The sequence below is a fragment of the Lichenostomus cassidix genome, unplaced genomic scaffold (genome assembly GCF_008360975.1).
Source record: "Lichenostomus cassidix isolate B80296 unplaced genomic scaffold, HeHo_3.0 HiC_scaffold_39, whole genome shotgun sequence".
Lineage (NCBI taxonomy): Eukaryota > Metazoa > Chordata > Aves > Passeriformes > Meliphagidae > Lichenostomus > Lichenostomus cassidix.
The window spans coordinates 1,580,305-1,602,327 of record NW_028147446.1 but is presented as its reverse complement, the minus strand read 5'-3'; the positions used below and the strand labels follow the sequence as shown (position 1 = coordinate 1,602,327).

General features: G+C 37.1%; 2 protein-coding genes across 4 annotated transcripts in view; one reads left to right on the top strand and one right to left on the bottom strand.

Annotated features, from left to right (window-relative positions):
- Positions 1-22,023, bottom strand: part of BRD4 (bromodomain containing 4) — a 153,860-nt gene that overhangs the window by 85,259 nt on the left and 46,578 nt on the right. The window lies entirely within an intron of this gene.
- The window catches only part of LOC146422685 (A-kinase anchor protein 8-like), a 60,174-nt gene that overhangs the window by 4,759 nt on the left and 33,392 nt on the right, over positions 1-22,023 (top strand). Inside the window, exons 4-11 of one of the 2 annotated variants that reach the window (XM_085046130.1) lie at positions 1,064-1,328; positions 6,741-7,308; positions 9,754-9,892; positions 11,462-11,506; positions 13,612-13,696; positions 15,406-15,547; positions 17,789-17,882; positions 19,053-19,183. In XM_085046130.1, coding sequence (XP_084902256.1) covers positions 1,064-1,328; positions 6,741-7,308; positions 9,754-9,892; positions 11,462-11,506; positions 13,612-13,696; positions 15,406-15,547; positions 17,789-17,882; positions 19,053-19,183 — 1,469 coding nt within the window. Of the gene's footprint in view, positions 1-1,063; positions 1,329-6,740; positions 7,309-9,753; positions 9,893-11,461; positions 11,507-13,611; positions 13,697-15,405; positions 15,548-17,788; positions 17,883-18,514; positions 18,595-19,052; positions 19,184-22,023 lie in introns of those variants that run through there. The other variant, XM_085046131.1, reaches the window with a different exon arrangement.

Here is a 22,023-nt window from a genome sequence, read left to right as displayed (position 1 = left end):
TCATTCAGCTCTGATTGGATTTTCTGTTAATTCCTCAATTTTGGGGTTTTTCTGCCTTTTTTCACCTTTTTTTGGGTTTTTTCATCTTTTTTCTCCTTTTTTTCACCTTTTTTCCTCTTTTTTTCCTTCTTTTCTCCTTTTTTTCCATCTTTTTCCTCTTTTTTCCAATTTTTTTTTCACTTTTTTTCCATCTTTTCTCTTTTTTTTCCATCTTTTTCATCTTTTTTCTCCCTTTTTTCTCCCTTTTTTCTCCCTTTTTTCTCCCTTTTTTCTCCCTTTTTTCTCCCTTTTTTCTCCCTTTTTTCTCCCTTTTTTCTCCCTTTTTTCCCTCTTTTTTCTCCCTTTTTTCTCCCTTTTTTCTCCCTTTTTTCTCCCTTTTTTCTCCCTTTTTTCTCCCTTTTTTCTCCCTTTTTTCTCCCTTTTTTCTCCCTTTTTTCTCCCTTTTTTCTCCTTTTTCTAAAATCAATCCTTTAATAACTTAATCAATTCCTTAATTAACGTACTAATCATCAATTAATAACCAATTAATGAATTAACTACTGCAGTTTCTGACTCCTCCAACCCCCAAATTCCCTCAAAATGATCCCAAAACTATTCCAAATTTTTCCTCCTTGCGTCCAACTTCTCCAATAAATGAATTAACCTCTCAATGATTGAATTAACTCCTTAATTAATCCCCTAATTAACCCATTTCTTAATTAATTCTCCAATAATTTAAGGGTTTTGACTCCTCCAACTCTCAAATTCATTTGAAATAATTCCATGATTTTTCTTCCTTGGATCCAACTTCTCCTATAATAGAACTAACCTTTCAATAACTGAATTAACCCCTTAATTAGCCCATTAATTAACCGATTAATTAACCAAGTCATTAATTACCTTGCAGGCTACGAAGGCTACGACTACTACACCCCTCAGAGCTCCACCCCAGCTGGTTCCTCCTACTCCTTCACCCCTGAAATCACAGAACTAATCCTTTAAAAACCGAATTAACCCTTAAATAACTCCCTAATTACCCCATTTATTAACTGATTAATTAACCAATTCATTAATTCCCTTGCAGGCTACGAAGGCTACGACTACTACACCCCCCAGAGCTCCACCCCAGCCGGTTCCTCCTACTCCTTCACCCCAACCACCACCTCCAGCTCCTCCTGGGAGAACCCCAAAAGCGCTGAGCTGGCGTTTCCCGCCGGCGCCGCCGAACTTTCCGGAACCTTCCAGGGGATTCCCGCGGAAAATTCCGATTCCATCATCGCCAAGATCAACCAGCGCCTCGACCTGCTCTCCAAGGAGGGAGCGGCGGAGGCAGGGGAGGAGCAGGACAGGTGGGAAAATGGGAGAGAATTCCCAAAATTTGGGGGGTTTTGGGTTTATTCGCGAATTTCTGAGTTAGGCTGTTTTGTCCCCAAATTTCAGTGTTTTTCCCAAGAATTTGAGTGATTAAATCCAGATTTTAATTTAGGAGAGGTGGGAATTTCATCCCAAAAATTCCCAAAATTCCCTGGGTTTTGGGTTTATTCCCGCATTTCTGAGTTGGGCTGTTTTATTCCCGAATTTCAGTATTTTTCCCAGAGTTTTTCCCAAAAATTTGAGTGTTTAAAGCCAGATTTTAACTCAGGAGACGTGGGAAAATGGGAGAGAATTCCCAAAATTTTGGGGGATTTTGGGTTTTATTCCCGAATTTCTGGGTTGTGTTGGTTTTATTCCCAGAATTCCAGAGTTTTTTCCAAGAATTTGAGTGATTAATTCCGGATTTTAATTCAGAAAACATGGGAATTTCATCCCAAAAATTCCCAAATTCCGTGGGTTTTGGGTTTTATTCCATAATTTCTGAGTTAGGCTGGTTTTATTCCCAGAATTCCAGAGTTTTTCCCAAAAATTTGAGATTTTAATTCTAGATTTTAACTTGGGAAAGGTGGGAAAATGGGAGAGAATTCCCAAAAATTTGGGGGATTTGGGTTTATTCCCGAATTTCTGAGCTGGGCTGTTTTATTCCCAGAATTTCAGAGTTTTTTCCAAAAATTTGAGTGATTAAATCCAGATTTTAACTCAGGAGAGGTGGGAAAAGCAGGAGAGAATTCCCAAAAATTTGTGGGTTTTGGGTTTTATTCCTGAATTTCTGAGTTAGGCTGTTTTATTCCCAGAATTTCAGTGTTTTTCCCAAGAATTTGAGTGATTAAATCTAGATTTTAACTCAGGAGAGGTGGGAAAATGGGAGAGAATTCCCAAAAATTTGGGGGATTTGGGTTTTATTCCCGAATTTCTGAGTTGTGTTGGTTTTATTCCCAGAATTCCAGAGTTTTTTCCAAGAATTTGAGTGATTAATTCTAGATTTTAACTCAGGAGAGGTGGGAATTTCATCCCAAAAATTCCCAAATTCCCTGGGTTTTGGGTTTATTCCTGAATTTCTGAGTTAGGCTGTTTTATTCCCAGAATTTCAGTGTTTTTCCCAAGAATTTGAGTGATTAAATCCAGATTTTAACTCGGGAGAGGTGGGAATTGGAGCCCCAAAATTTGTGGGTTTTGGGTTTATTCCCGAATTTATGAGTTAGGCTGTTTTATCCCCAAATTTCAGAGTTTTTCCAAAAAATTTGAGTGTTTAAATCTAGATTTTAACTCAGGAGAGGTGGGAATTTCATCCCAAAAATTCCCAAATTCCCTGGGTTTTGGGTTTATTCCCGAATTTCTGAGTTAGGCTGTTTTAGTCCCGAATTCCAGAGTTCTTCCCAAGAATTTGAGTGATTAAATCCAGATTTTAACTCAGGAGAGGTGGGAATTGGAGCCCCAAAATTCCCAAAATTTGTGGGTTTTGGGTTTATTCCCAAATTTCTGAGTTAGGCTGGTTTTATTCCCAGAATTCCAGCGTTTTTCCCAAATATTTCCGTGTTTTCGTTCCCAAAACATGGGAATTGCATCCCAAATATCCCAATAATTCTCAGTTTTTCACGTTCATTCCCGAATTTCTGAGTTAGGCAGTTTTATTCCCGAATTTCAGTATTTTTCCCAGAGTTTTTCCCAAAAATTTGAGTGATTAATTCCAGATTTTAACTCAGGAGAGGTGGGAATTTCATCCCAAAAATTCCCAAATTCCCTGGATTTTGAGTTTATTCCCGAATTTATGAGTTAGGCAGTTTTATTCCCAGATTTCAGTGTTTTTCCCAGAGTTTTTCCCAAAAATTCGAGTGTTTAAATCTAGATTTTAACTCAGGAGAGGTGGGAATTTCATCCCAAAAATTCCCAAAATTCCGTGGGTTTTGGGTTTATTCCTGAATTTCTGAGTTAGGCTGTTTTAGTCCCAGAATTTCAGTGTTTTTCCCAAGAATTTGAGTGATTAAATCCAGATTTTAACTCAGGAGAGGTGGGAAAATGGGAGAGAATTCCCAAAAATTTGGGGGGTTTTGGGTTTATTCCTGAATTTCTGAGCTGGGCTGTTTTATCCCCAAATTTCAGAGTTTTTCCCAAAAATTTGAGTGATTAAATCCAGATTTTGAGTCAGGAGAGGTGGGAAAACTGGGAGAGATTTCCCCAAATTTGGGGGGTTTTGGGTTTATTCCCGAATTTCTGAGTTAGGCTGTTTTTATTCCCAGAATTTCAGTGTTTTTTCCAAGAATTTGAGTGATTAAGTCTAGATTTTAACTCAGGAGAGGTGGGAAAAGTAGGAGAGAATTCCCAAAAATTTGTGGGGATTGGAGCCCAAAAATTCCCAAAATTCACTGGGTTTTGGGTTTATTCCTGAATTTCTGAGTTGGGCTGTTTTATTCCTGAATTTCAGAGTTTTTCCCAGTGTTTTTCCCAAAAATTTGAGTGATTAATTCTGGATTTTAACTCAGGGAAGGTGGGAATTGGAACCCAAAAATTCCCAAAATTCCGTGGGTTTTGGGTTTATTCCCGAATTTCTGAGTTAGGCTGTTTTATTCCCAAATTTCAGAGTTTTTTCCAAGAATTTGAGTGATTAAATCCAGATTTTAACTCAGGAGAGGTGGGAAAAACAGGAGAGAATTCCCAAAAATTGGGGAATTTGGGTTTATTCCCAAATTTCTGAGCTGGGCTGTTTTATCCCCAAATTTCAGTGTTTTTCCCAAAAATATAGGTGATCAAATCTAGATTTTAATTTAGGAGAGGTGGGAAAAGCAGGAGAGAATTCCCAAAAATTTTGTGGGGATTGGAGCCCAAAAATTCTCAAAATTCCTGGGTTTTGGGTTTATTCCCAAATTTCTGAGCAGGACAGGTGGGAATTTCATCCCAAAAATTCCCAAAATTCTGTGGGTTTTGGGTTTATTCCCGAATTTCTGAGTTAGGCTGTTTTATCCCCAAATTTCAGTGTTTTTCCCAGAGTTTTTCTCAAAAATTTGAGTGATTAAATCCAGATTTTAACTCAGGAGAGGTGGGAAAATGGGAGAGAATTCCCAAAAATTTGGGGATTTGAGTTTATTCCCGAATTTCTGAGTTAGGCTGTTTTATCCCCAAATTTCAGAGTTTCTCCAAAAAATTTGAGTGATTAATTCCAGATTTTAACTCAGGAGAGGTGGGAAAAACGGGAGAGAATTCCCAAAAATCTGCGAGTTTGTGTTCATTCCTGAATTTCAAATCTTTGTTTTGTCCCAGATTCTCATCCGGATTTTTTCCAGGTTTTTTTTTCCTCTTCTATCCCATTTTTTCACCACACTAATCCCAATTTTTCCCCAATTTTTCCCCAATTTTTCCCCAATTTTTTCCCAATTTTTCCCCATTTTCCCCCCATTTTTTTCCCAATTTTCCCCAATTTTTCCCCAATTTTTTTCTGATTTTTTCCCAATTTTTCCTTTCTTAATCCCATTTTTCTACCGCTCTAATCCAAATTTTTTCCTGATTTTTTTCCCCCTGTGATCCCATTTTTACAGGTTTTTTCACCCATTTTTCCAGCATTCCAATCCCAATTTTTTCCCAATTTTTCCCCAATTTTTTCCCCCTTTCAATCCCATTTTTCCAGTTTTTTTCACCCATTTTTCCACCACGGTAATCCCATTTCTTGCGAATTTTTTCCCTCTTCAATCTTATTATTCCCCAATTTTTTTCCAGGATTTTTTGATGATTTCGCCCATTTTTCCCACCATTCTAACCCAATTTTTTCCAGGTTTTTTCCAGAATTTTTCAAGGAATCTAACCAACTTTTCCACTGCGAATCCTTCGGGATTCCTGCCCAGAATTCCCACAAATCCAACCCCAAGTTTTCCCTCATTATTCCCATTTTTCCACCACTCCAAGCCCAATTTTTCCCCAATTTTTTCCCATTTTTGCACCACTATAATCCCAATTTTTTCCCCCAATTTTTTCCCCTTTTAGTCCCATTTTTCCAGGTTTTTTCACCCATTTTTCAACCACTTTAACCCAGTTTTTGCCAGATTTTTTCCATGACTCTAACCAATTTCTTTCTGTTCTTTTCCAGCTCTTTCCGCTTCTCCTCCTTCCCCTCCCAGCCGTTCCGCCCTTTCCCTGAGCAGGAAATTCCCTCTGGGAATCACTGTGAATCCTTCGCCATCCCCACCCAGAATTCCCACAAATCCAACCCCAAGTTTTCCCTCTTTATTCCCATTTTCCCACCACTCCAAGCCCAATTTTTCCCCAATTTTTCCCCAATTTTTTCCCATTTTTGCACCACTATAATCCCAATTTTTTCCCAATTTTTTCCCGATTTTTTCCCCCTTTAATCCCATTTTTCCAGGTTTTTTCACCCATTCTTCCCACCACTGTAATCCGATTTTTTCCAGGTTTTTTCCCGGATTTTTCCATGACTCTAACCCATGTTTTTCTGTTCTTTTCCAGCTCTTTCCGCTTCTCCTCCTTCCCCTCCCAGCCGTTCTGCCCTTTCCCGGAGCAGGAAATTCCCTCTGGGAATCGCTGTGAATCCTTCGCCATCCCCACCCAGAATTCCCACAAATCCAACCCCAAGTTTTCCCCAGTTATTTCCCTCTTTATTCCCATTTTCCCACCACTCCAAGCCAAATTTTTCCCCAATTTTTTCCCATTTTTCCACCACTATAATCCAAATTTTTCCCTGATTTTTCCCCGATTTTTCCCCAATTTTTCCCCAATTTTCCTCCCATTTTCCCCCAAGTTTTCCCCAATTTTTTCCCCTTTAATCCCATTTCTCCAGGTTTTTTCACCCGTATTTCCATCACTCTAACCCAATTTTTCCCAGGTTTTTTCCACCCATTTTTCGATGATTCTAACCAACTTTTCCTTATTTTTTTTCCAGCTCTTTCCGCTTCTCCTCCTTCCCCTCCCAGCCGTTCTGCCCTTTCCCTGAGCAGGAAATTCCCTCTGGGAATCGCTGTGAATCCTTCGCCATTCCCACCTGGAATTCCCACAAATCCAAACACATTTTTTCCCCAGGTTTTCTCCCCTTTATTCCCATTTTTCCAGGTTTTTTTCACCCATTTTTCCACCACGCTAATCTAAATTTTTTCCCCTTTTAATCCCATTTTTCCAGTTTTTTTCACCCACTTTTCCAGCATTCGAATCCCAGTTTTTCCTCAGTTTTTTCCCCCATTATTCCCATTTTTCCAGCACTCTAATCCCAATTTTTTCCCGATTTTCCCCCAATTTTTCCCCAATTTTCCCCCAATTTTTTCTGCTTTTAATGCTATCGTTCCAGGTTTTTTTCACCCATTTTTCAACCACTCTAACCCAATTTTTTCCAGGTTTTTTCCCGGATTTTTCCACCACACTAACCAATTTTTTTTCTCATTTTTCCGCAGCTCTTTCCGCTTCTCCTCGTTCCCCTCTCAGCCGTTCCGCCCTTTCCCGGATCAGGAAATTCCCTCTGGGAATCACTGCGGCTCCTTCGCCATCCCCACCCGCAGCACCTCCAGCTCCACCTCCAGCTCCTCCCTCCGCCTTCGCTCCGCCCCTCGCTGCCGAATTCCCGCCAGAATCGCCGAATTCCCGCGCTGGGCCGACTCCCAGTTCCCGCCAAACCGCGGCCTTCCTCCCTCCTCCTCCTCCTCCTCCTCCTCCTCCTCCTCCTCCTCCTCCCGCCCTCTGCCCTCCCTCTTCTCCCAGGCCTTGGCGCCGCCGGAATATCCCGGGGATTATCCCGAATATCCCGCCGATTATCCCGAATATCCCGGAGATTATCCCGCGGATTACCCGGGAGATTATCCGGGGGATTATCCCGGCGATTATCCCGGGGAATACCAGGAGTATCCGGATTATCCCGGCGATTTCGGGATGCTGGGAATGCCGGCCGTGGGCAGAGCCGGGAATTTCGGGATGGGCAGGAGGAGCAGGGAGAGGATGGGAGCTTTTCCTTGGAATGCTGGCATGGTGAGTATGGCATTTGGGGAATTTCAGGGGGTTTGTCGGGGTTTTCCCATTTTTTTCTAGGGTTTTCCCACTATTTCCCAATTTTTCCCCAATTTTTCCCACTTTTTTCCAGGTTTTTCCCGCTTTTTTCTTGGTTTTTCCCACATTTTTCCCGCTTTTTTCCACTTCTTTTTGGTTTTCCCACTTTTTTCTATGTTTTTCCCACTTTTTTCCAATTTTTCCCACTTTTTTCCCACTTTTTTCCCACTTTTTTCCCACTTTTTTCCCACTTTTTTCCCACTTTTTTCCCACTTTTTTCCCACTTTTTTCCCACTTTTTTTCCTACTTTTTTTCCCACTTTTTTTCCCACTTTTTTCCCCACTTTTTTCCCCACTTTTTTCCCCACTTTTTTCCAGGTTTTTTCCAATTTTTCCCAATTTTTTCTTGTTTTTTTCCACATTTTTATGGGTTTTCCCGCTTTCTTCCCAGGTTTTTCCCACTTTTTCCCACCTTTTCCCAGGGTTTCCCCATTTTTCCCACTTTTTTCTGTGTTTTTTTCCATATTTTCCATGGGTTTTCCCAATTTTTCCCACTTTTTTTCCAGTTTTTCCCACTTTTTTCTGTGGTTTTTTCCCCATTTTTCATGGGTTTTCCCACTTTTTCCTGCTTTTTTTCTATGTTTTCCCCATTTTTCCCAGGTTTTCCCCACTTTTTTCCAGTTTTTTTCCAATTTTTCCCACTTTTTTCTATGTTTTTCCCACTTTTTCCCACTTTTTTACTTGGTTTTTTCCACATTTTTCATGGGTTTTCCCACTTTCTTCCCACTTTTTTCCAGGTTTTTCCCCAATTTTTCCCACTTCTTTCCAGGTTTTCCCCCATTTTTCCCACATTTTTCCACTTTTTTCCACATTTTTTCTGGGTTTTTCCCATTTTTTCCCAGGGTTTTCCCACTTTTTTTGAGGTTTTTCCCAGTTTTTCCCGCTTTTTTTTGGTTTTCCCCACATTTTTTCCACTTTTTTCCACATTTTTTCTGGGTTTTTCCCACTTTTTTCTATGTTTTTCCCACATTTTTCTTTGTTTTTCCTCTTTTTTCACGTTTTTTTTCACATTTTTTCTGGGTTTTCTCCACTTCTTTTCATGGTTGACACACTTTTTTCAACCGGTTTTCCACTTTTGCCCAAATTTTTCCCACTTTTTTCCACCCCTGAGACTCTAATTGCCAAGATTTTGCTGCCAAAACTCTTGGATTTTCCCCTCCTGAGGCTCTAATTTCCAGGATTTTCTCCCAAAATCCTTGGAATTTTTCCTCCAAAACTCTCAGATTTTCCCCTCCTGACTCTCCAATTTTTGGAATTTTCCCCAAACCCTTCCATTCCCACCCCTAATTCCCGGATTTCCCCCAAAATCCTTGGATTTTTCTCCCAAATCCTTGAATTCTGCCTCTTCCAAGCTCTGATTTTCAGGATTTTCCCCCAAAATCCTTGGATTTTTCCACCCCTGAGATTCTAATTCCCAAGATTTTCCCCAAAATCCTTGGATTTGCCTCCCCTGAGGCTCTGATTTCCAGGATTTTCTCCCAAATCCTTGGATTTTGCACCCCTTAGGCTCTGATTTTCAGGATTTTCCCCCCAAACCCCTGGAATTCTTCCTCTCCCATCCCTAATTCCCAGATTTTCCCCAAAATTCTGGGATTTTTCTCCCAAACTCTTGGATTTTCCCCTCCTGAGGCTCCAATTTCCAGGATTTTTCCCAAAATCCTTGGATTTTTTCCCCAAAATCCTTAGATTTTCCCCCAAACTCTCAGATTCTCCCCTCCTCCCTCTCCCCTCCCCATCATTCCCCAAACCCTCTCATTCCCCCCTAATTCCCAAGATTTTCCCCAAAATCCGTGGATTTTCCCCCAAAACTCATGGATTTTTCTCCAAATCCTTTGATTTTGCCTCCCCTGAGTCTCCCATTTTCGGGATTTCCCCCCAAATCCTTGGATTTTTCCCCCAAAATCCTTGAATTTTTCTCCCAAAATCGTTGAATTTTTCTCCCAAAATCTTTGGATTTTTCTCCCAAAATGTTTGGATTTTCCCCCAGAATCTTTGGATTTTTCTCCTAAAACCTTTGGATTTTTCTCCTAAAACCTTTGGATTTTTCTCCTAAAATCTTTGGATTTTTCTCCTAAAATCTTTGGATTTTTCTCCCAGAATCTTTGGATTTTTCTCCCAAAATCTTTGGATTTTTCTCCCAAAATCTTTGGATTTTTCTCCCAAAATCTTTGGATTTTTCTCCTAAAATCTTTGGATTTTTCCCCCAAAATCTTTGGATTTTTCTCCTAAAATCTTTGGATTTTTCCCCCAAAATCTTTGAATTTTTCCCCCAAAATCCTTAGATTTCCCCCCAAACTCTCAGCTTCTCCCCTCCTCCCTCTCCCCTCCATTCCCTCCCTAATTCCCAATATTTTTTGGGAATTCTCAGGGCAAGCGCCGCTGGTTCCGCAGCCGCTCGGCGAGTCGCTCGGAGCCGGAGTTCCGCAAGAGGAAAAGATCCCCAAATCCTGAGGATCCTGACGGGAAAAACCCGCGGAGTGACAGCGACAACGACGGATCTGAGCGGGGTGAGGAGGGGGCTGGGGTTTTCCAGGAATTTCTGGGGTTTTCTGGGATTTTCTAGCTTTTTTCTGGGATTTTCTGGGAATTTCTGCTTTTTTTCTGGGATTTTTCTGGGAATTTCTGGGATTTTCTGGGATTTTTCTGGGAATTTCTGGGATTTTTCAGGAATTTCTGGGATTTTCCAGCTTTTTTCTGGGATTTTCTGGGATTTTTCTGGGAATTTCTAGCTTTTTTCTGGGATTTTTCTGGAAATTTCTGGGATTTTCCAGCTTTTTTCTGGGATTTTCTGCCTTTTTTCTGGGAATTTCTAGCTTTTTGCTGGGGTTTTCTAGCTTTTTTCTGGGATTTTCTGGGATTTTTCTGGGAATTTCTGGGATTTTCTGCCTTTTTTCTGGGATTTTTCTGGGAATTTTCTGGGATTTTCCAGCTTTTTTCTGGGATTTTCTGCCTTTTTTCTGGGATTTTTTGGGATTTTTCTGGGAATTTCTAGCTTTTTGCTGGGAATTTCTGGGAATTTCTGCCTTTTTCCTGGGATTTTCTGGGATTTTTCTGGGAATTTCTAGCTTTTTTCTGGGATTTTTCTGGGAATTTCCAGCTTTTTTCTGGGTTTTTGTGGATTTTCTGGGATTTTCCAGCTTTTTTCTGGGATTTTTCTGGGATTTTCCAAGATTTTCTGGGATTTTCTGGGATTTTCCAGCTTTTTTCTGGGAATTTCTGGGATTTTCCGGGAATTTCTGAAAATTTCCAGCTTTTTTTCTGGGATTTTCTGGGAATTTTCTGGGATTTTTCTGGGATTTTCCGGGATTTTCCTGGGATTTTCTGGGATTTTCTAGCTTTTTTTCTGGAATTTTCTGGGAATTTCTGGGGATTTTCTGGGATTTTTGTGGGAGTTTCTAGCTTTTTTCTGGGATTTTCTGTCTTTTTGCTGGGAATTTCTAGGTTTTTTCAGGGATTTTCTGGGATTTTCCAGCTTTTTTCTGGGATTTTCTGCCTTTTTTCTGGGGTTTTCTGGATTTTCTGGGATTTTCCAGCTTTTTTCTGGGAATTTCTAGCTTTTTTCTGGGATTTTTCTGGGTTTTTCTGGGATTTTTCTGGGATTTTTCGGGATTTTCCTGGCTTTTCTGGGATTTTCTGCCTTTTTCCTGGGATTTTTCCCACTTTTCCTGGGATTTTATAGCATTTTTCTGGGGTTTTCTGCCTTTTTTCTGGGATTTTCTGGGATTTTCCAGCTTTTTTCTGGGATTTTCCCACTTTTCCTGGGATTTTCTGGATTTTCCTGGATTTTCTGGGATTTTCTAGCTTTTTGCTGGGATTTTTCTGGGATTTTCTGGGATTTTCCTGGATTTCCTGGAGAATTTTCAGCTTTTTCCTGGGATTTCCCTTTTTTCCCTTGAATTTTCCGCAGATTTTCCATGAATTTTCCACGAATTTTTATTCTTTTCCTATGAATTTCCCACAAATTTCCCACAAATTTTCCACGAATTTTCCATGAATTTTCAGGAATTTCCCATTTCCAACCCATTTTCTGTAATTCCCAGAATTTTTCCAGCTGATTTTTCCCATTTTTTTTCCAGGAGAAGATGGAGAAGGAGAAGAGAACTTGGATGAAGCTGAGAAAGGTGTAAGTAATCCTGGAATTCCCAAAATCCCGGAAAATTTTGGGAAAATTTTGGGAAAATTTGGGAAAATTTGGGAATTTTCCAGCCCTGGAGGAATTTTTAATGCTTGGAATGTCCAGAATTGATCCCAAAAAACTGGAATTTTCGGGAATTTTTTTCACCTCTTTGGATTCCCAAAGGGATTTTTCCATCCTGGGATTCCCAAAAAATTGTGGGAATGGAAAATTTGGGGAAAATTGAGAAAAAATTGGGAAAAGTGGGGGGAAATTGGAAAAAAATTGGAAAAATGGGGGAAAAAATTGGGGAAAAATTGGGAAAAATTGGGAAAAATTGGGAAAAAATGTGAAAAATTGGGAAAATTTGGGAAAAAAATGGGAAAAGTTGGAGGAAAATTGGGGGAAAAATGGGAAAATTGGAGAAAAATTAGGGAAAATTGGAGAAAATTGGAGAAAAATTGGGGAAAATTGGAGAAAATTGGAGAAAATTGGAAAAAATGGGAAAAATTGGAGAAAAATTGGGGAAAATTGGAGAAAATGGGGAAAAAATGGGAAAAACTGGGGAAAAATCAGAAAGGAATAAGGAAAAAATGGGGAAAAATTGGAAACAAGTGGGAAAAATTGATAGAAATTGAGAAAATCTGAAGAAAATGGGGAAAAAAACTGACAAAAAATGAGAATAATTGGGAAAAAATTGGGAAAGAAATTTTGAAAGATTCGGAAAAACAGAAAAATTGGGGGAAATTGAGAAAAAAATTGGGAAAAATAGGAAAAAATTGGGAAAAATTGAAAAAAAATTGGGAAGAAAGTGGGGAAAAAATAGGAAAAACTGGAAAATTCCATGAAAAAATTAAATTTTTTGGTAAAATATCCATAAAAATTTGGGAAATTTCCAAATTCCTGCTTTTCCCACCAGAAAATTGGGAGAAAATTCCAAGAAAAATTAATTTTCCTTTTTTTTCTCTTTTCCAGGAGATGAAGAAATTCTGGATTTGCTTCCCAGGAGATCCTAAATTCCATTTTTTCCGGGAGAATTCCTGGAATTTTGGGGCCAAATGGAGGTTTTCCTGGATTTTGAGGAATTTTTTTTGATTTTTAGGGAATTTTTTTGGGTTTTTTTAGGGATTTTTTTTGTTGTTTTTTTAGGGATTTTAAGGTTTTTTAGGGATTTTTTGGGGTTTTTTAGGGAATTTTTTTGTTTTGTTTTTAAATGGAATTTTGGGGATTTTTTTTAGGGAATTTTTTGGGGTTATTTTTACAGAATTTTTTTTTGGTTTTTAGGAAATTTTGGAGTTTTTTTAGGAAATTTTTTGGTTTTTTCAGGGAAATTTTGGGGTTTTTTTTGAGGAAATTTCAGGGGTTTTTTAAGGAATTTTTGGAGGTTTTTTAAGGAATTTTTTTGGGGTTTTTTAGGGAATTTTAGTAGTTTTGTCAAGGAATTCCCAAGGAAGCCAAAGCTGCTGAGATTTGGGGAAAATGGGGAAAAATTCCAGGGAAAAATGGGGGAAAAAAGGGAAAAAATGGGGAGAGAAGAGGAAAAAATTGGGAACAAAGAGGGAAAAATGGGGAAAAATCAGGGAAAATTGGGAAAAATGGGAAAAGAAACAGGAAAGATGGAAAAAATTGGGAAAAAAGTGGGAAAAAAAGGGGAAAATCCATGGATTTGGGGCTTTGGGAATGATGGGAAAATTTTTTGGGGATAAAAATATTTTTATATTAGATAAAATATTTAATTTAAAATATTATTTTAATTTTTTTTTATTGTATGTATATTATATTTATTTAATTTTTTATTTTATTGTTTTAGGTTTTTTTGTGTTTTTGTTATTTTATTGATATATTTTTATTATATTATTTTTATTCTATTTTTAGTATTTCAATTACAATACTATTTTGTCATATTTTTATTATTTTTGTTATATTATTCATATATTTATTATTATTTCCTATCATTTTATTACTTTTGATTTCCTTTTACAACAAAATATTTTTTAATTTCATCATTACTAAAAAAAAAAAAAAAGTAAAAAAAATTTCTCCCAAAAAATAAGTGAAATTTTTTCTCAAAATGATATTTTTTTGGGATGAAAATTCCCAATTTTCCCTCAGGATCTGAAGAGGAAGATGAGGAATTGAAGAAAAAACGGGAAAAGCAACGGAGGAGAGACAGGATGAGAGACAGAGCCATGGACAGGTGGGGATTTGGGGATTTGGGAATTTTGAGAATTTTTTGGGAATTTTTTGGGATTTTGGGGGATTTTTGGGATTTTTTTTGGGAATTTTTCTGAATTTTCTGGGATTTTTGGAGAATTTTTGAGGAATTTTTCTGAATTTTCTGGGAATTTCAGGGGATTTTGGGGATTTTTTTTGGAATTTTCAGGGAATTTTTTTTATTTTTGGAATTTTTTGGGAATTTTTCGGAATTTTCTGGGATTTTAGGGGGAATTTTTGGGAATTTCAAGGAGTTTTTTGGGGGAGTTTTGGAGAATTTTTTGGGATTTTTTTGGAATTTTGGAGAATTTTTGTGGAATTTCTGGGATGATTAGGGAATTTTCTGGGATTTTTTTTAATTTTGGGGAATTTTTAGGAATTTGGGGGAATTTTGAGGGAATTTTGGGATTTTTTGATTTTTTGGGAATTTTTCTGAATTCTCTGGGATTTGGGGGGAATTTTGGGAATTTTCTTGGAATTTTTCAGACTTTCTGGGATTTTTTGGGAATTTTGGAGAATTTGGGGTTTAATTTTGGAATTTTTCTGAATTTTTGGGGAATTTCTGGGATTTTAAGGGAATTTTCTGGGATTTTTTTTTTAATTTCAGGGAATTTTTGGGGAATTTTGAGGAATTGTGAGGAATTTTCTGGGAATTTTGGGGAATTTTCAGGAAATTTTCAGGAAAATTTTAGGAATTTGGGGGAATTTCCCAATTTTTTCAGGTTTTAAAGTCAGAATTTTGTGGAATTTCCCAATTTTTCCCCTTTTTTCCCCCCAAATTTCCCAAATTTCCCACTTTTCCAGGATCCACTTCAGATTTAGGAATTTTTTCTGCTTTTAGGATGAGAATTTTGAGATTTTTTGAGGTTTTGGGGTGAAATTTTTAAGGAATTTTGCCCTTTTTTCAAGTTTTTTGCTCAAAATTTCACGGAATTTCCCATTTTTTTCCCCCAAAATTCCCAAATTTCCCTTTTTTCCAGGATCCACTTCAGATTTAGCAACTTTCTCTCCTTTTAGGATGAAATTTGCAATTTTTTGGGGGTTTTGGGGTCAAATTTTTAAGGAATTTCACAGTTTTTTCATGTTTTTTACTCAGAATTTCGTGGAATTTCAGGATATTTCCCAGGTTTTTCCCCCAAAATTCCCAAATTTCCCGTTTTTCCAGGATCCAGTTAAAATTTGAAATTTTCTCTGCTTTTAGGATCAGAATTTTGCAATTTTTTGGGATTTTGGGGTCAAATTTTCACGGAATTTCACCATTTTTTCACATTTTTTGCTCAAAATTTCACGGAATTTCCCATTTTTTCCCCCAAATTTCCCACTTTTCCAGGATCCACCTCAAATTCAGAAATTTTCTCTGCTTTTAGGATAAGAATTTTGGGATTTTGGGGGTTTTGAGGTCAAATTTTTAAGGAATTTCCCAATTTTTTAATGTTTTTTGCTCAAAATTTTGTGGAATTTCAGGATTTTTCCCATTTTTTTTAAACCAGAATTCCCAAATTTCCCGTTTTTCCAGGATCCACTTCAGATTCAGAAATTTTCTCTGCTTTTGGGATGAGAATTTTGGGATTTTTGGGGGATTTTGGGATCAAATTTTCACGGAATTTCACCATTTTTTCACATTTTTTTCTCAAAATTTCCTAATTTTTCCCATTTTTTCCCCCAAAATTCCCAAATTTCTGGTTTTTCCAGGATCCAGTTCGCCTGCTCCATCTGCAAATTCCGGAGTTTCGAGGAGGAGGAAATCCAGAGACATCTGCAGAGCAAATTCCACAGGGAAACTCTGCGCTACATCGGGACAAAGCTACCGGATAAAACTGTGGAATTCCTGCAGGTTTGGGAATTTCCGGAATTCCTGGGGGGTTGGGGAGGTTGGGGGAGAAATTGGGGATTTTTGGGGATTTTTTTAGGGATTTTTTGGAATTTTTTTCTGATTTTTTTCAATTTTTTTATTTTTGTGATTTTTTTGATTTTTCTGAATTTTTTCTGATTTTTTTTTCATTTTTCAGGAATTTTCCTGATTTTTCAGGATTTTTAAAAATTTTTCTCGAACTTTTTCATGATTTTGGGGATTTAGATTTTGATTTTTTAGGAATAAAAATTTTTTTTCTAGGATTTTTTACTAATTTTTTAGGAATTTGAGGATTTTTTTCTCAGGATTTTTTGGGATTTTTTTTCCTGGATTTTCCAGGTTTTTCCTACATTGGGACAAAGCTACCGGATCAAACTGTGGAATTCCTGCAGGTTTGGCAATTTCCGGAATTCCTGGAGGGTTGGGGAGGTTTGGGGAAAAATTTGGGATTTTTTGGGATTTTTTTCAATTTTTTTTCAATTTTTTTGTGATTCTTTTCGATTTTTTTCTGAATTTTTTCTGATTTTTTTTTCAATTTTTCAGGAATTTTTTCATTATTTTTTCAGGGATTTTTAAAAATTTTTCTCGAATTTTTTCATGATTTTTTGGGGATTTAGTTTTTGATTTTTTAGGCATAAAAATTTTTTTTCTAGGATTTTTTAGTAATTTTTTAGGAATTTGAGGATTTTTTTCTCAGAACTTTTTGGGAATTTTTTTCCTGGATTTTCCAGGTTTTTCCTACATTGGGACAAAGCTACCAGATAAAACTGTAGAATTCCTGCAGGTTTGGGAATTTCGGGAATTCCTGGGGGGTTGGGGAGGTTGGGAGAGAAAATGGGGATTTTGGGGGATTTTTTGGGATTTTTTTGGAGATTTTTTCTAATTTTTTCGATTTTTTTCTGATTTTTCAATTTTTCCCGAATTTTTCTGATTTTTCAATTTTTCAGGAATTTTTTCATTATTTTTTCAGGGATTTTAAAATTTTTTTCTCGAATTTTTTCATGATTTTTGGGGATTTAGATTTTGATTTTTAGGAATAAAAATTTTTTTCTAGGATTTTTTACTAATTTTTTAGGAATTTGAGGATTTTTTTCTCAGGATTTTTGGGGATTTTTTGGGAGGATTTTTTCCTACATTGGAATGAAGTTACCGGATCAAACTGTGGAATTCCTGCAGGTTTGGGAATTTTGGGAATTCCTGGGGGGTTGGGGAGGTTGGGGGAAAATTTGGGATTTTGGGGATTTTTCAATTTTTTTTTGAATTTTTTTCTGATTTTTTTCGATTTTTTCGGATTTTTAAAAATTTTTTTGATTTTCGGGAATTTTTTCATTCTTTTTCAGGATTTTTTTATTTTTCAGGAATTTTTCTCAAATATTTTCCTGGTTTTTGGGGTTTGTTTTTTGATTTTTCAGGAAAAAAAAAAATTCAGTTTTTTTGTTATTTTTCAGGAATTTGGGGATTTTTTTCTCAGGATTTTTTGGGATTTTTGGGAGGATTTTTTCCTACATTGGAATGAAGTTACCGGATAAAACTGTGGATTCCTGCAGGTTTGGGAATTCTGGGAATTCCTGGGGGGTTTGGGAGGTTGGGGGAGAAATTGGGGATTTTTGAGGATTTTTTTCCGATTTTTTGGGGCGATTTTTAACAATTTTTTAGGATTTTTTGTGGATTCTTTTTGAATTTTTTCAATTTTTTTTCGAATTTTTTTCCAATTTTTTCTGATTTTTCGGGAATTTTTTCCATAATTTTTTCAGGACTTTTTTTTCTGATTTTTTAGGAATTTCTTCCATTATTTTTTCAGGATTTTTTTTTTTTTTTAATTTTTCAGGAATTTTTCTTAGATTTTTTTTCAGGATTTTTTGGGGTTTTTTTTCAGGGTGTTTCTTTATTTTTCCCCAAAACCCCAAACTCCTCATTTTCCCCGAGAATTCCAGGAATTTTCTGGGAATTTTCTGGGAATTTCCTGCAGGAATTCCATGGATTTTCCCATTTTTTCCAGGAAGAAATTTCTGGTTTTTCCATCTGGATTTTCAGGGTGGAAATTCAGAATTTTTTAGGAATTTGAGAGTCAAAATTCAAGATTTTTGAGGATTTTCAGGGTGAAAATTCAGAATTTTTCAGGATTTTCAAGCTGGAAATTCAGGATTTTTCCCCAAAACCCCAAACTCCTCATTTTCCCCAAGAATTCCTGGAATTTTCCATGGATTTTCCCGTTTTTTCCAGGAATACATTGTGAACAGGAACAGGAAAATCGAGAAACGTCGTCAGGAGATGACAGAGAAGGAAGGAAACAAACAGAGACCTGATCCCTTCAAAGGTCAGAATTCCGGGGAATTTTGGGAATTTTTGGGGAATTTTGGGATAATTTGGAGATCAGAGAAAGCAGAAAGAAAAAGGAGAGAAAAATGGGATTTTTTTGAGGGAAAAAATAGGATTTTCTGGGGGGAAAAGGTGATTTAGGGGGATTTTTGGGGAAAAAGTGATGAATTTTGGGGGATTTTTGGATGATTTTGAGATCAGAGAAAGCAGAAAGAAAAGGGGGAAAAATAGGATTTTTTTTAGGGGGAAAATTGGATTTTTTGGGTGGAAAAATCGCAATTTTTGGGTGGAAAAATTGGATTTTTTGGGAGGAAAAAAAGCCAATTTTTGGGGAAAAAAAGTGAATTTTGGGTGGAATTTTTGGGATGATTTTTAGGGTTATTTTGGGGTGATTTTTGGATGATTTTGGGGTCATTTTTGGGTCATTTAGGGTGATTTTGGGATGATTTTAAGATCAGAGAAAGCAGAAAGAAAAGGAGAGAAAAATGGGATTTTTTTAGGGAAAAAATAGGAAAATTTATCAGATTTTAACCTTTTAAAATGGGAATTTTGGGGTCCATTCAGTGTATTCTTCAAATCCATGAAATCCACGGAATTTCCATGGAATTCTTTGGGATTTTTGGGATTCAGGGATCGGCCAGGAGCACTTTTTCCAGCCAAATCCTCATTTTTTGGGGTCAAATTCACCTTTTTGAAGCAGATTTAACCCTTTAGGGTGAGAATTTTTGGGTCAATTCCATGTTTTTATGGGAAATAAGTAAATTATTGGATTTTCCATGGAATTTTTTGGGAATTCTGCTCTCCAGGGATCAGCCAGGAGCACTTTTTCCAGCGGATTGAGGACAAATCTTCATTTTTGGGTCAAATTTGGACAGATTTAACCCTTTAGGGTGGGGATTTTGGGGTCGATTCAATGTTTTTAATGGAAATCACTAAATTACTGGATTTTCCAGGGAATTTTTTGGGAATTTTTTGGGAATTGTGCCCTGCAGGGATCAGCCAGGAGCACTTTTTCCAGCCAAATCCTCATTTTTTGGGGTCAAATTCACCCTTTTCAAGCAGATTTAACCCTTTAGGGTGGGGATTTCGGGGTCAATTCAATGTTTTTAATGGAAATTACTAAATCCATGGAATTTTTTGGGAATTTTTTGGGAATTGTGCCCTCCAGGGATCGGCCAGGAGCACTTTTTCCAGCGGATCGAGGCTGCTCACTGCCAGGCGTGTGACATGCTGATCCCAGCCCAGAATCACCTCCTGCAGAGACATCTCAGATCTCCTCAGCACGACAGGAACAGGAGGGTGAGAAATTCTGGGATTTTCTGGGAATTTTGGGGATTTTTGGGAATTTTTGGGGGATTTTTCAGGGTGTTTGGGGGATTTTTGGGGATTTTTTGGGGGTTTTTTAGGATTTTTTTGGGGTTTTTTGGGATTTTTTTGGGGGGATTTTTTGGGAATTTTGGGGATTTTCTGGGAATTTTGGGGGATTTTAATGGGTTTGGAGTTTGGGATTTTGGATTTTGGGGATTTTTTGGGAGATTTTTGGGATTTGGGGATTTTTGAGGATTTTTTTGGGGAATTTGGGATTTTTTGGGGATTTTTGTTTTTTGGAATTTGAGGATTTTTTGGGATTTTTCTGGAAATCTATGGGGATTTGGGGAATTTTTGGGATTTTGGGGATTTTTTGGGATTTTTGGGGGATTTTTGGAGGAATTATTGGGAATTTTGGGGGATTTTTTTTAGATTTTGGGGATTTTTTGGAAATTTTTGGGGATTTTTTGGGAAATTTTTAGGGATTTTCTGGGAATTTTGGGATTTTCTGGAAATTTATGGGAATTTTGGGGCTTTTTGGGGATTTTTTTTTTTATTTTCTGGGGATTTTTCAGAATTTTTTGGGGTTTTTTTAAATTTTGGGGGATTTTCTGGGGAAATTTTGGGGGATTTTTTGGGAATTTATGGGGATTTTTGGGATATTTTTGGGAATTTCGGGATTTTTTTTGGATTTTCTGAGAATTATTGGGGATTTTGGGGATTTTTTTGGGAATTTAGGGGATTTTCTGGGAATTTTCAGGGGTTTTTTTGGGTTTTTTTGATTTTGAGGGATTTTCTGGTAATTTTTTGGGACTTTTAGGGATTTTGTGGGAATTTTTGGGTTTTTTGGGGAAAATTCTGGGATTTTGTGGGAATTTTTGGGTTTTTTTGAGAGAATTTTTTTGATCTTTGGGGAAAATTTGGGATTTTTGGGGAGTTTCAAATATCCTGGAAAAATTCTGGGAAAAGTTCCATGAAAATTCCCAATTTTTTCTGCTTTTTTACTCTTTTTTTCTCCTTTTTTTGGTGTTTTTCTCGGTCAAATTTTGGGGTTTTTGGGAATTTTTCCTGATTTTTTCTCTAGTTGGGATTTCCTTGTTTTCTTTCCCCTTCCCTGAAATATCCTGGGAAAATTCCAGGGAAAAATTCCAGAAAAATTCTGGGAAAATTCCCACTTTTTTCTGCTTTTTTACTCTTTTTTTCTCTCTTTTTTTGGATGTTTTTCTTGGTCAAATTTTGGGGTTTTGGGGAATTTTTCTCGATTTTTTCTCTCCTTGGAATCTCATTGTTTTCCTTCCCATTTCCTGAAATATCCCAGGAAAATTCTGGAAAAATTCCGGAAAAATTCCAGGAAAATTTCGGGAAATTTGGAGTTTTTTAGGGTTTTTTGTCCTTTTTTCAGTGTTTTTCTCACTCCATTTCAAGGGTTTTTTGGGAATTTTTTCCCGATTTTTCTCTTCTCTGGGATCTCACCTTCCCTTTCCCCATTCCCAGAAAAATCCTGGAAAAAATTCCGGGAAAATTTGGAGTTTTTTGAGGTTTTTCGCTGGTTTTTCGTTGGATTTTGGGGGTTTTTGGGAGTTTTTTTTCCCAATTTTTGTTCTTTTTGGTATCTTAGGATCCTCTTTCCCATCCTGGAAATATCCTGGAAAATTCTGGGAAAATTCTGGAAAAAATTCCGGAAAAAATCCAGGAAAATTCCAGGAAAATTCCGAGTTTTTTGCGGATTTTCACTGGTTTTTTGCTGTTTTTTCACTGTTTTTCTCAAATTTTTCACGCTTTTCTGTCTCTTTGGTATCTCAATGTTCTCTTTCCCCATCCTGGAAAAAAATCCAGGAAAAATCCTGGAAAAATCCCAGAAAAAATGGGGGAAAATTCCTGGAAAATTCAGATTTTTTAGTGGTTTTTTGCTGTTTTTCTTCTGTTTTTCTTCCTTGACGTTGGAATTTTTGGGGAATTTTTCCCAATTTTTGATCTCTTTGGAATCTCAGCATCACCCAGAGCCAAATCCCGGAAAATTCCAGGAAAAATCCAGGAAAAATTCCAGGAAAATTCAGATTTTTCCCATTTTTTGGTTGTTTTTCTCTCCCAATCTCAGAGGTTTTTCCTTCCTTCGCCATTCCTGGGGGTTTTGGGGAATTTTTTCCCAATTTTTCCTCCTTGTTGGAATCTCAACTTCATCCAGAGCCAAATCCCAAAAAAATCCCAAAAAAATCCCAAAACAATTTGGAGGTTTTTTCTGGTTTTTCGTCGTTTTTCTCGCCCAATGTTGAGGGTTTTGGGAATTTTTTCCCTAAATCTTGGGAAAAAAGGGATTTTGATCCCAAAAAATGGGATTTGATCCCAGAAAAATGGGACTTTGATCCCAAAAAAAAGGGACTTTGATCCCAAAAAAAAAGGGATTTTGATCCCAAAAAAAATGGGATTTTGATCCCAAAAAAAATGGGTTTTGATCCCAAAAAAATGGGATTTTGATCCCAGAAAAATGGGATTTTGATCCCAAAAAAATGGGATTTTGATCCCAGGAAGAAACCTAAATCTTGGGAGAAATGGGATTTGGATCCCATGAAAGGGATTTGGATCCCAAAAAATGGGATTTGATCCCAGAAAAATGGGATTTCTATCCCGGGAAGAAAGGATGTTGGATCCTGGGAAAAATGGGATTTTGATCCCAAAGAAAGGACTTTGGATCCTGGGAGGAAAAGGGATTTATTTCCCAGAAAAATGGGATTTGGATCCCAGGAAGAAACCCTAAAATCCTGGGGAAAATGGGACTTTGTTCCCGGAAAAAAAGGACTTTGGATCCTGGGAGAAAATGATTTTGATCCCGG